This window comes from Aulonocara sp. 'chitande type north' Nkhata Bay, linkage group LG8 (genome assembly GCF_057382095.1).
Source record: "Aulonocara sp. 'chitande type north' Nkhata Bay isolate Kocher_YH1m ecotype deep benthic linkage group LG8, A_spYH_male_GT1.1, whole genome shotgun sequence".
NCBI classification, from domain to species: Eukaryota; Metazoa; Chordata; class Actinopteri; order Cichliformes; family Cichlidae; genus Aulonocara; species Aulonocara sp. 'chitande type north' Nkhata Bay.
The window spans coordinates 16,322,233-16,336,106 of record NC_141351.1 but is presented as its reverse complement, the minus strand read 5'-3'; the positions used below and the strand labels follow the sequence as shown (position 1 = coordinate 16,336,106).

Sequence of the window (13,874 nt, the reverse complement as noted above, 5' to 3'; positions counted from 1 at the left end):
AAATAATGTGTTTGTTCCATTATTCTTTTAATCCAGTATATATATGTTTTCTGTGTCTTATGCTTACTGGCAGTACTTTGTTGTTGTTGTTGTTGTTGTTGTTTTATTCTATTATATAGTTATTGCTTTGCATATCCTCTTATTTTGTTAGAGGTACAGAGTCACAGACATTAAAAGTGAGACAAATCATGCATAGCGGCGCTGCAGAGTCAAAAACATTGTTTGAGGGAAAACAGCATTTACCAGTAAACACTTTTTGCCTCATAAGATGAAAAAGTAAACTTGGATTTGAATCTGGTGCCAGACTATAATTTTCTTTTCTTTTTTTTTTGTAACACCAACAACACGAACAACTGTTGTCCTCTGGTGTTACGGTGCATTTTATCCTGTACTTCCTCATTAAAGCTCCAGTGGGAAATGATTTTTCCCTTTGAGTCTAAGTGACCCTCACAGTTGACAATATAGCAGGGGCCTCTCTTACCCCAGCCACTGTGGTAAATGGAGTTACGTGCCGTAGTCCGAATGTCCCTGTGGCCAACGAGGACAGCCCAACCGTCACTCTCAATTACAGAGCTGAATATCTGCAGCCAGACGGGTGACGCTCTGCGGAGGGGCCTGCGTGCTCTGCCTTTACAGCCACTACAGAAAAGAGAGGAGACTTCTGGGGTTTACTAAAGGCTGCCATATTTAGACAAGTTTGAATTGTTTAATGAGGAGACATATATACGTGACTAGGATTCGGTTGATTGGAAGCAGCAGCTGTTAGTTTGTTTTTAGTTCACCTATTAGAGGCAGGCTGATGCTTTCTGGTAACTGAAATTTGGAGTTTTGTACTGACTGACTTGTGGTGATGGTGGTGAGTCATGACGTCCACAGAAACAGGGGGTAATGGTTGTTTTGTGTAATTGCACATTTGCATTTTTGAGGATGGGAGGCTGAAAGCAGAGGTGAAAGTGGCTAACCGCACTTGAGTTTGCTTTTACCAACCTTTATTTTGCAGGAACAGCTACTTATTTGCTCAGCAGATTCAGATTCTACATATTTTGTTTGATAATATCAGACTCTGAAAGCAGAAACTCAAGCAGAATATAAAAAAGTTCAGATTTTAAATTCTCCAAGCCTAAAAAAAGAATACTTTGCTTCTTGCTTTAAAGATAGAAATGTTTCTTTTCACTCAAGTGTTAAGGATTCATTTGTAAGTTACAGCGTCACCAATCTTAAACAGAAGATTTTCTAAATCACACCTGAGTTTTCTTTCTGTTTGTTTTGTTTTCTCTCTGCAGGTCGGGATATGGCCAACACAACCTTACCTGGGTATCCCCCTCACGTTCCCCCTACAGGCCAGGGCAGCTACCCAACCTCCACACTCGCTGGAATGGTTCCTGGTAAGAGATGAAGTGTTTTATATTTTCATTAGGGGTTATTTAACAGTTGGCGTTGCCCTCAAAACATTTGTAGAAGATGTATAATATTTAAATGAATATTGACCTGTAGAATAAGGGATTCACATATTCTTATATTATGTGTGCATATGATTGGATCAGACAAGCTGAGTAGGTGATCAAAGAAAGGGTAGAGCATGGTCAAACTCTCTTTCTTCTCATCTTCCCGGTTCTGTTGGCTCATCATCTCCTCTGGTGGCCGTTCTCAGCGGCCTCGATAAACAGCACCAGCAGCCCTCCCCAGCCTCTGAGCTCCAGAGCATATCCTTTACTCTCCTCTACTTAACCTGCAGTTCAGGTTCACAGCAAACAGTTAAGGGTCAAAAGGCAGAGGCATGAGAGCCCGGTAAATATTCAAATCATTGTCTCTCTGAGGAGGTCATGTTTGTGTTTCACTGCCAGGAACAGGGCAAAGATGCAGTTTTGGTGCAGGGCTTTATACGCTTCTCCAGCTCCAGCATCGAGGCACACGTTTTCAGCAAAGCACAGCCAGCATTTTGCTTTGACGTGATTAAACCACATGGACAAGGAAATCAGTCAAGTGTGCATTGTGTTAGCATATCATTTACCAATCAGGCACCCCATCACAGACTCTGGCTGTTCCTTTTTCTTCCATTATAAAATGACATTTTTTAGTATATTCTCAGCCAAGGAGGTTGCATTTATTTTCCATTTGTTGTTGTTTTGTGATTTGAAGGTAGACTAAAAAGGAGCATTTCATAAAACCTAGTGGTAACTTAGTCCTCAAAGCACTAAACAAATGCTTTTGTAAAGGGTAAGGGTATTTCTTAAAGGGTAGGTACACCCAAATTACATCGCATCATCCATATCTAGCCCTGCTTTAATGTTTGTGGTATTCTTAGAACTGAATGGCTTACATGTAATGCTATGTTGCTAGATTATTTATTATTTATTTATAAATTATTTATTATATTATTTAGCACATTATTTTTAAAATAGTAGTTTATTTTTGAAAATATTGAAAATATAGAGACAATAAAAATACATATATTGTATACATTTTTCCATATTCTTCTTCAAAAGCTTGATGCCATAATAGCCAAAGCAGCAGTAAAAACAAAGGGTGATGTGGGAGCCCTGGGCGATAGCGCAGCCCAGATTTACTTTTTTGATTTCAGCTAATAAAACTGTTAAATCATGTGGGTGGAAAAGAGACAAGTCAAACATACTTTTACTTTCCATTTGTTCCTATGTGGCACCAAGCAAAAGATGAGGACCTTAATCCCATGGCTTGTGGTTTTGTGTTACAACTGATTCATCCTATACACAACCACTAAGATTTAGTGACAGGCACAAAACACTGTTAAAGCAAAGCCATTTCTCACCAGCTCCATATAAAATCTGGCCTTTATTATCTCGTAAAAGAAAGAAACGTGTTGAACCAGCAGCAGTGCTCACTGACATGCTCCAAGGTACTTCTGTTGCAAGAAACATCAGAGTTTAGACCAGAGGGCTTTGAGACTGGAGATGTTAAAACTCCTCCAAGAAAGGCTGCAGGATTTATTGCAGCATATCAAAAACGTATGCATGAAACTGTTTATTACCACTCTGTATTTATTAGACTGCTTTGGAATATACTGGAGGAAGAAGAATGGGTTGATATCCATAAATGGGACAGGGAAAAGCCGCCTTCAGTGTCACATCCTGTATTGTTCAGTGTTGCATAACTTAAGTGAAATGAAAAAGAAATAAATTACTTGCTTGACTGGTCTCACATCGATGACTATCATTTCCACCCACAAATTGCATCCTGTTTTGAATGACGAGAAATGACTGCATGTGAAGGGGGTAATGGTTTGATGCATTGAAATGCTAATTGATTTGTTGTTTTTGTTTTGCAGGGAGTGAGTTTTCGGGGAACCCCTACAGTCATCCACAGTACACAACCTACAATGAAGCCTGGCGATTCAGCAACCCAGCATTACTAAGTGAGTAGAGAGTGAGAAACTTGATGAGAATGATTAATTGACCATTTACTAGATCAGCGATAGTCCAGTTGTAGCCTTGCAGACATGGAAGTCTTAGGATATTTATACATCCCAAAGCATTACAGCTGGAGCGCTAACAAGAGCAATACTTTCTTTTTAGTGCTTTAGTGCATTTGAGGTGGTGATTTGTGTTATATTTAAGCACCACCTGTAATAAAATAGATATGTATTGCAAGTGTTATTTTGTATTATCTTGCCCAAGTAAAGCTTGAGCTAATCCTTAAAACTGACCTACTATTTTCTGTCATTTCTACATTATTCCAATGACGGATTCTTATATGTTTCCAATAACAAGGTTAGAGTATGTTTAATAGCTCAGACTACACTGCTCTAAATCCTGAGTTTAAGGCAGTTTTGGATATGTACAACCAGGATATTCCTAATATGATGATCCTGTCCCTGGTTGTCAACACACGAGCCCCACCCACCTGCTCTTCAAACCTTCTGTTTGCAAGTTGCAGCCAATCAGGAGACAGCTGTCTTATCGGGATGGTGGTCTTAAAGGGACAGGAGTTAAAAATCTTGTTTCAGACTGTAGATGAATTAAGGCCCAGTAGCAGAGAAATAAAGACTAATTTGAACAGAGAATCATGCAAAACTACTCTAGTAGAGTGCAATAATAGAAATTAAAGAGCTAGAAATGAGCACAATAGGTCCCCTTGAACATCCTTCTACGATCCTAAATGTTAAAGTGTTATATTTGAAAAATTATGTTAGGACAACAGTTGAGTAATCATTTTGCTGATATTGCTATACTAAAAACAAAAAAAATTCTTCCTGTCATGTCTTCTACATCCAATAGGTGACCTTTTGTCTGTGACATGTAGCTTTAGTGGGTCTCTTTTTTGATTACAGCATTTGCAGATTCAAATTTAAATCAAATTAAAAATTTAGAAAGCATAAAAAATGTGAAATGCATAAGATGCAACCTTTCTTAGTTGTTTATAGCTAGTTAAGTAAACAACATTTAAGTAAACTTTAAAGGAAAATCCTAATTTTGCTGGTCTAACATCAAGGATTGATGCAAAAGTTTCAGTATGGAAACATTGGCAGGTGGTAAAAACAATAAATGTGGGGGACAGGTCTTAGTAAATGGTTAGTGTGATGTGACTTGAATGATGAAACCTATTATTACACATTATAATATGAATATTAACATATTTGGTAAATGGCAGTGAAAACTGTATTTGTTGTTTCAAATGGTTCGTTCTTCTGTTAACTTTCAGGTTCCCCTTATTATTATAGTGCCGCATCGAGAGGCTCCGCCCCTCCCACTGCTGCCACTGCCTATGACCGTCACTAGTTACCATGGAAACCAAATCAACCTGCAGGACCATGGCCTCAGCCTCCATATTGCCCCGGTGTGAGCGGCATGGTCCACTGGACACTGAGCAACTGCGCATAAAATATTCCTGGCTCACACAAAAAGAAACTAAACGGTTTTTGGGATTTGTGACAACTTCAGTCCTCTCTCATCACAGCTTTGTTGGACCATCAAAGCCAAACTTAATCTCCAAGACATCATCACGGACAGGGAAAGTTGCTACACACATGATAAAACTTGTGGCTAAATGCAGTGATTTAACAAATAAAATAAAAGGAAAAAGACTCTAAAAAAGAAAAGAAAAGTCAAGAATTCTTTCCCCCTTTAGCAGTACCACAGTTTCATCCCATCATGGATCAATACTGTACATTCCTTTTTCTTGATGGCTCTCAGCAGGGACACTGTCCAGAGCTTAAAATGTAGCAGCAGCCTTTTTTCCCCACTTTTCCAATTTGTCTCCCTCTCGATTCAAACGGCAGTGCAGAGAGATCAGAGGAGATTAGCAGCAACACGTGCAGGCTGTGGCAGCCTAATGTTGATTTTATCCATTTGAACAGTCACCGACTGAACATCCAGCATGAGTAAATCGATCGCTTTTGATGCCATGAGAAGATTAGGACATGTTCTCTGTGATACACAATCAAGATGTAAAAATGAAAATGAAATAAATAAAGAAACATCCGTTTGAAAATAGATGGAGCCATGACTATATAGCACCATGGCCCGCTATTTGCAAGACTTCGAGAAACTAGTAAATATATTCTTAAAATGATTTTTTTATTTCATTTTTATAATTCGTAATGACTCAACTGCAGACTGCTTGGCTAGTGTTTCACTATGTCTTATTTGTCAGGATTCAAGAGGTCATCAGGCAAAACTTTTGTTGTGGTTTTTTTTTTGTTGTTAATTTTGCACTATTTTGGAGGTTTGCAACACTGGAGCGTTATTATGCAGAAAACTGACATGCATCTTTGCTTTATTTCACAAAACCGGCTGTAAGTCCAAAAGGCACTTACAGTTAATCTTGTATTTCAAGGCCCATCATGTCACTGCCTTGGCGTGCACTATACTATGTTCTCACAGCTTACATTTCTATTTAAGTTGATTAAGTCTTTGGCATTTAACCACAAAAAAAGGATATAACAGCCATCCCAAGTAAAAACACTATCATCATTTGTCTAGTCTGATAACTGAAGCGTTCAGATTCACGCTGATAAGATGATTCTGATGACTCCAATAAAATCAAAAAGCAGGGCGACGTTTTCAGCTAAATGCCTTAAACATGCTCCTTCCTAACTTTAGCCCCCTCCTCCCCCTCCAACATGTTTCAGGCCAAGTCATTTGTTTGAATCAAGCTGGAATGATGGTTTCTTCATCTGTCAAGTGAATGTATTTGCATTTGCCAAAGACTTAGTTCTCATTAATGTTTATTTACAGGCCGCCTATATGCATCACGAGAGCAGTATTATTGTTATTATTGTTATTATTATTAGGAAAAAAACCCGCATTGTTCATGAGGAAAAGTATATGTATAAATTCTATGCAGTGCAGAGATGGTCATCATATGCATATTCAGCTGTAAACCTAAAGGTAGGTGGAGTTTATTTAATGTTATGTTATTTACAAATTGTTCATTTTGTAGAAGCATTCTTTGTGTGTGATGTGAAGACACTTCTCTGTAAATACAGTAAGAAAAAATGTCTTTCATGTTCATGGGTATTATCACTTTCATTATGCTGATATCACTTGTACAATAATAAAAGTGTCTGAAATCTTTTACGCAAAAGGACCTGCGGGTTGTCTCGTATAATCATTGCATTTACACATAAAGACAAAAGACAAAAAATTGACTGGTTAGATCTTCTTAAATGGGAGGATTTCATATTTTTCTATTTTTTATCACTTCACGCAAAAAAGAAAATCATGTTTGAAAGTTTTTCACTGTTTGTTTTTATATTTGTGCATTTACTAGAACAAAACAAAGTGATTAAAATCCTCATTTGTACAAGCTAAATTTAATGAAAAATGACAAGATCATTTTAAATTTATTTGATACATTTCAAAAGTAAGCAATTAAGTATAGCTTCTCTTTACTTAATTATTTTAGGGCTGCATTTCAGTCCATTCATATAAATTTTGTGAAATTATGGTCAACGTCTAAGTCAAAGTCAGATTTATTGTCAATTCTGCATGTACATAAACAGGATCAAAATGACAATCAAAATTACCCCTGACCCCTGGTGTGCAACTACAATAAAGTATAACAAATAAAATAAAATAGAAAGCTATAAGAATAAGGCATACAGATGTGAAAATAAATATGAAGTATCAAATAGACTATACCTAATTACTATCTATCTACAAAAATATAAGTTGTACAAGAATCCTTAAAGCTCTATATACTATTGCAGTTCTTTGTTAAAATTATAACATATATATGTAAATATATATGTATATGATGAATTATTAAAAAGGTCTATGAGACTGAATGTATAGATAAATTTAATCTACCATTATATACAGGTGTCCCAAAACATATTAAGTAAGTAAAGTTGAATTCAAAGTTGGCAAACTCCAACGTTTTTTATAGAAATACTGAAAAAAGCCATGAAATAAGAAAAAGAAAACTGAATATATTTATGAGTGTTTAAACATTATGTATTGTCAGACTCACTGTCAAAGTCTGTTTATTTGCAGCTAATTTTACCCCTTTATTAAATTCAAAATCACAATATATCAAAAGTTGAAATTGAGAAATTGTATTACTTACGAAAAAATAATTCATTTTAAGTCTGTAGTTGACCACACAAAGAAGTAAACATATAGGAGCATGAGATCATTTAGGATGCAGGCAGAATGATATGGCAAATAAATATTTAAAAATCTAAATCATGAATGTTTGATTAACAGGAAAGGAAAGGAACACAAACAATGTGCAGAATATATGAGAAATCCACAATAATACTGAATGATATATGCAGGTTTAGGACCAACATGTGCTGCTCTATACACACAAGGACTTTCGTCAGAGAAAGCCTTTCTCAATTCAGGATAACAATTCCAAGCATGTTGCATGTGCAACAGCATGACTGCTCGGCAGAAAGGTGGATGACTGGTCTTCCTGCTATCCGAACGAGTCATCCATTAAAAACATTTGTCACATTATGAGACAAAATATAGAGCACGGACATCTAGAACCATGCAAAATGAGGAAACATTTGGCTTTCAAAACTGCAGCAACTGGTCCCCTCAGTGGCTAAACAGAGGAGTTATGATAATACAGTAGGCACATTACCAAATATGTTTTTCCCACATTTAGAGGATGCAAAAACTTTTGCGCAGCTTGTTTTTATTCATTTTTGTATTCAACTTCACATTTTAGCAGGGAGGTTTGAGAGGATTCACAACACTGATCCTGGCTTGATGTCTTCTGATGTAGTCTGATGGATTGTTTTTATCTGGAAGGTCACAGGGGTGCATTATTTTGCTGTATAATGCCAAAGCCATTACACAAACCACCATATTCTTAAGTCAGGGAGGGGCGGCCATCTGTGTGACCCTGAATGATTGTACTCACCTGTATCAAGTGAGAACTTTGAAGAAGGTGCCGCCCTTTCTGGCTGATCCTAGCCACACTCATTAAAGGAGTTTAAATTACATCCATTTGCCTGCAGATACTCTATGCCACATATATGCTTTAAACGGTGTTGTGAAAAAGTTTTTGCCCCTTCCTGTTTTGCATATTTGTCCCACATACATGTTTCAGATCGTCATAAAAATGCAATATTAGACAAAGATAACCCGAGTAAACACAAAATGACATTTTTAAATGATGATTTTATTGATTCGGGGAGTTATCTAAACTTACCTGGTCCTATGTGAAAAGTAATTGTCCCTCTTGTTAAATCATGAATTGACTGTGATTAACCACATTTTTTGGAAAGCTGAGTTCAGTTTCACTAAACACACTCAAGCCTGATTACTGGCAGACCTGTTGAATCAAGAAATCACTTACATAGAAGCTGCCTGACAAAAGAAGCGGGCTAAAAGATCTCAAAAAGCAACACATCATGCCATGATTTAAAGAAACGCCTGAGAAATAAAGTCACTTACATCTATCTGTCTGGAAAGGGTTAAAAAAAACATTTTAAGGCTTGGGACTCCAGTTAACCACAGTCAGAGCCATCATACACAAAGGGAGAAAACATGGAACAGTGGTGAACCTTTCCAGGAGTGACCAGCCTACAAAAGGTGCTTTAAGAGCACATTAATGACACATCCAGGAGGTCACAGAAGAACCCAGAAAACAGTAAAGAACTGCAGGCATCACATGTCTCATTTAAGGTCAGAGTTCACGATTCAACAATAAGAAAGAGGCTGGGCAAAAATGGCATCCGTGGGAGGGCACAAGGAGAAAACCACCAAAATGAACATAAAGGTTCATCTCACATTTGCCTGATGATCCCCAAGACATCTGGAAAAATATTCTATAGACTCACAAGACAAAAACTTGAACTTTTTAGAAGGTTTGAGGAATCAGGAATAAAACTAACACAGCATTTCAGAAAAGAAACATCATACAAATAATAAAATATGGTGGCAGTAGTGTAATGGTCTGGGGCTATTTTGCTGCCTTGGGACCTGGAAGACTTGTGAAACCATGAATTCTGGTGTCTACTAAAACATCCTAAAGGAGAAAGTCTGGCCATAAAACTGAATTGCACTTAGGTTCTGCAACAGGACAATGATCCAAAACACACCAGCAAGTCCACTTCTGAATGGCTTAAGAAAAACAAAATGAAGACTTCAGAGTGGCCTAATCAATGTCCTAACCTGAATCCGATTGAGATGCTGTGACATGACTTTAAAAAGGCAGTTCATGCTCGAAACCCTCAAATGTGACTGAATTACAACAATTCTGCAAAGATGAGTAGGTTGAAATTCTTCCACAACACTGCAAAAGACTCATTGCCAGTAACTGCAAATGCCACCCTTAGCAGTTTTTGTTGCTAAGGGTGGCCCAACAAGTTTTTCAGTTTAGGGGGCAATCTCGTTTTTATATAGGACCCTTTTCCCCCTTTTCCACTTAGCAACAAATACATTAATTTACAAACTACATTTTGTGTTTACTTGTGCATATTTATTGTCTATTTATTTCATTTTTCTTAATGGTGTCCCTTGGGGATAATAAAGATATTTTTGCTTTGTTCATTTGTCTCTTTTAATTCTATTTTGTTGTACTTTTTCAACATGTTCAACATAAAGATTCAATCAACATCAACAATCTTTAATTATTGAGGATGTAACACTTTGGTAACACTTTCCCAAATTTTCTAAACAGGCTGATGGCATGAAATTCAGAATACCATTGTTATATATTGGATAATTTGCCTGGATAGCATATTTTCTTGTGACTGATTCTTTTTTATTAGATGTCCCGATCTTTACTTACATGAGATCTAATGTGTAAGGACATTTTATGTATTTATTACATATTTTTCAAGAAATTCTAGCCTAATGACCTGGCAGATAAACAATTAAAGAGTGGTTTGTGAGGACAGAAATAAAAAGACTTATATAAATATCTGACATTACACATATCTATACAAGAAAGCTTTACATTGCTATATAAAAAAAACCTGTTAGCTTCTTAGGGAATGTTTGGAAATTGAATGAATCCTTTGACCTTATAAAGACTAGACAAACAAAACACTACAGCTAATAGCTTAGCTGCCATACTGTGCTGATAAGTCACATTAATTTAGGTAAGAATTAAAATATTATACTGTCTGTCTGTCAACAGTCTATAAAGGGTTATCTTCTGTATTTCTTCTGAATCTAACAATTTGAGAGAGTTTTGAACGTGGCATATATTTCAATGTTTTAGATCTCAAGCTTAAATTATTAGTTGTTTTTGCCTCCAACTCAAAATACCAATTTATATTTATTTTGTGTTTTGGATCTCTCCTTTACATTAATAAAAGCAGTCAGAGAGATTGCTTGACAAACAATACCTCAAACAGCCCAGCCCAAGAATGGTTTCTCTAATGCTAATGCAAAATATAAAATGTGTAGAATTCCAGTTCATTTGACAGTTGACAATACATTTAATTCAGAATGTCCTCTTTTTTATGCCTATAACTACTTTGAGTAAAATGTTTAGTACGTTTGTACAGTGAATTTAAATCCTAGATAGAAGGTTAGAATACAGCATTACCATGTTAAGTATATATTTGATTTCTATTTTTTTGTGGAGATGACAAATAACATAGGTCTGCGTGCTGATGGGTAAAAAGAAAGCTGAACGCATCAGTGAATTCAAGCTCTTAATGAGGCTGTTTTCAGATAAATGTATTTACTTTTCAGGTATAAAGATCACATAGTACAAAGAGACTACAGTGAGAATGCCTCTGAATGTTTTCTCCATGATTTGGATCACTGAGCAGCACATAAAGTGTTTAACCTCTCCTCGCTTTGTAAAGCTGAATTAATTTTTCTAGCAGTGTGCCTGAATTCAATTTGTGCTAAGTTGCAGCGAGAGATTTATGCATGAAATCCCTCTTAGAGCTTATTTTCACTCTTTCTTCGCTCCGTAATCCCTCCACCGCTGCCGCTTCGTATGACTTACTTATATCATTATTGATTTACAACAAGTGGACACTGTCCTGATTAACGTTGTGCGATTTGCAAAGGATTTGGGCTCCAGAAGCACAGGAGCCAGAATGTGCAAGTGTAATACAATAATTCAAACATCCGTTTCTTAGTCAAAATGCTATATTCAAACTCCTTTTAATTGCACAAAGTGAGTTTAACCTTCTGGATAGGAGTGATATAATGACAATTTTACTATAGCTATCGACTCCGAAAAACACACTTCTCTAAAACATACTGAGCTGAGCTGTTCTCTGGTGCGCCCTGATACCTCTGGGTTCTGGAGCAGAGACTCTTTTTTTACTTTGTAATTCAATTTCTCTGGCTGTTGTTTATTTCATAGCTCCCCTGTGAAGCATCAGAAGCTGATGTTCTGTCAGCCCCTAACTGTCGTACATGTTTGTCATTCACAGCCCTTGTTAGAGGAAGAAGGGAAAAAGGAGAGCTTGACTCTTTTTCTCTTCCCAGCTGAGAATTCCCAGAAGCAGAATTGTTCTATTTAGATGGAAACTTTTTTGTCACTCTCCTGTCTAAATTGGCATATCTGGCTCTCTCTTCTGAAACCAATAAACTGTGAACATGGACGAATCTGTCAATCAAGCTCAAATTGACTGCAGCATGCCAGATGACAACACCATCCTCTTGAATATAAATATATATATTATTTACTGTATATATAAAAATGTTGGGGTGATCTGATTGGCTGTAATCAGCACCTGTCACGCTTTTTGCGCATCAAACATTCAGTTAATAGGTTTGAAAACACAAGTGCAGACATTTCCTCATATATTCTCAGCCAATGCAAGTTTGCGGGTATAAATAAAATTGAGTATTTGATCTTGGGGGGAAAAAAGTCCAGTAAGGCAAAGTTTGAACAAAAATGTTCTTACTTGTACTCAAAAAAGAAGAAGAAAACGAGGTCAGTAATCAATTTAGTGCACAAGTGCTGAAAGTTTGATTAATTATATACATGAAACTTCAATTTACTTGAGCGAGAGAGAGAAAAGCTTTTTATAATCTACTTTTTATTCCTTATCTAACAGCGACATTAATGCAATTACTCCTCACTTCAATAAGCTGTAATAACTTAAATGCATAGAACTCATTCTACAGATTGCTCCTTGATCAGCATGTCTAAATTGTACAAGTCAAGAGAAAAATATTTCTATTTGGAATGATCTCAGAAATGTACGATCTGTTTCAAGGAAACAAGCTGGACTTTTACACGTGGTAGACTATGTGTTAAAATGTAGCTTTGACAGTAACAAGATACCCTCCCAGGGTATCATAACAGTGAACCGTATTGCTCATATACCTCCAAACCACAGTGTCAAATCAAACTGTTGACCTTTTGAGCTGCTCCACGCTAATACTTGCTGACTGAACACCCTTTCTGTGTGATTTGTACAGCCGTACCATGAATATGCTGCAGCAACTGAATTATAATTTGGTTACTGGTGTGTCAAATGTACAATAAATCCTCAGGATGTTATCATTTGCAGTGACACATGAAGAAGAAGATGAGGGGAGGGGGAGCTGTAGAGAAAATATGAAAATGCTTTTCACGTCTTCATATCCGAGCAGTGGTTTGGACGTTATGAAAAGAGGGAATGGATCTGCTGCTTTATGTGCTGTATCTAATTGGATATGGCAATATATAATATGATTCTCCAGTATCCATCAATTCCTGTGTTAGACCTGTTTGTATGGCCGTGTCAGTGGGGCAGCCTAGCTTGTTATGATGCCTGAGCAGCAATTATGAGGTAATTTTTGACTCTTGCTGTGTGAGGCCATCTAGAGGATACTTGAGGGGAGGTTCCTAATGAGTGAGCATTGATTGATTGGACATAATAAGTGCCCTGCTTGACTGAAAGCGAGTGAGAAAAGGGGGGGAGGAAAGGAGACTGGGGGGTGAGTAGTGGGGTTTGGATGAAAGCATATTTCCAATTGACCAGTTATTAGATCGGTTAGCGTATAGGTGAGCCCCACACCACTGCCAAAACCAGGCTGTCTCAGCCCAGCGCCAAACCTCATTTACCCTTCACCAGTAAATAATTACCCTAATGGCTATTGTGTGATACATGATGCAATTAAAGCCTAATGCAATGCACCTCACTTAGCGAACGTGTCAGGTCCCACACAACAGGCAGCGGTGGTCCTGAGCTAACAGGGCTAGCTACCTGACTGCCCAGTAAAGGGGATGTCCTCCAAAGCAGACAGAAGAGCTCTCCTAATCAGCTGGATCTGTCACCCAGGTGTGTTTGTTTGCCTGCAACCAGGGAACTGGGAAATATTCAGAGAGAACCGAGGAGGGAAAGCAGAATTTGATGCAAGCTATTCCAGTTAGCAGAAGAGGATATAATGGAAGAGAGGGCAGAATCATCAACCCCCATCCTTTCTCCCCTATAACCCCAGCTTCTCTTGCAGCTCCCCTCCTCCTCCTCCTCC

At 37.3% G+C, this 13,874-nt stretch overlaps 1 protein-coding gene and 1 long non-coding RNA gene across 3 annotated transcripts in view; one reads left to right on the top strand and one right to left on the bottom strand.

The window, feature by feature from the left end:
* Window positions 1-6,552, top strand: part of pax2b (paired box 2b) — a 29,785-nt gene extending 23,233 nt beyond the window's left edge. Inside the window, exons 8-10 of one of the 2 annotated variants that reach the window (XM_086303897.1) lie at window positions 1,284-1,385; window positions 3,305-3,391; window positions 4,697-6,552. In XM_086303897.1, coding sequence (XP_086160023.1) covers window positions 1,284-1,385; window positions 3,305-3,391; window positions 4,697-4,818 — 311 coding nt within the window. In that variant the 3' untranslated portion in view covers window positions 4,819-6,552. Of the gene's footprint in view, window positions 1-1,283; window positions 1,386-3,304; window positions 3,392-4,677 lie in introns of both variants that reach the window. The other variant, XM_086303898.1, reaches the window with a different exon arrangement.
* Window positions 1-13,874, bottom strand: part of LOC147323503 (uncharacterized) — a 64,341-nt gene that overhangs the window by 13,888 nt on the left and 36,579 nt on the right. The gene's annotated exons all lie outside the window — the stretch shown is intronic.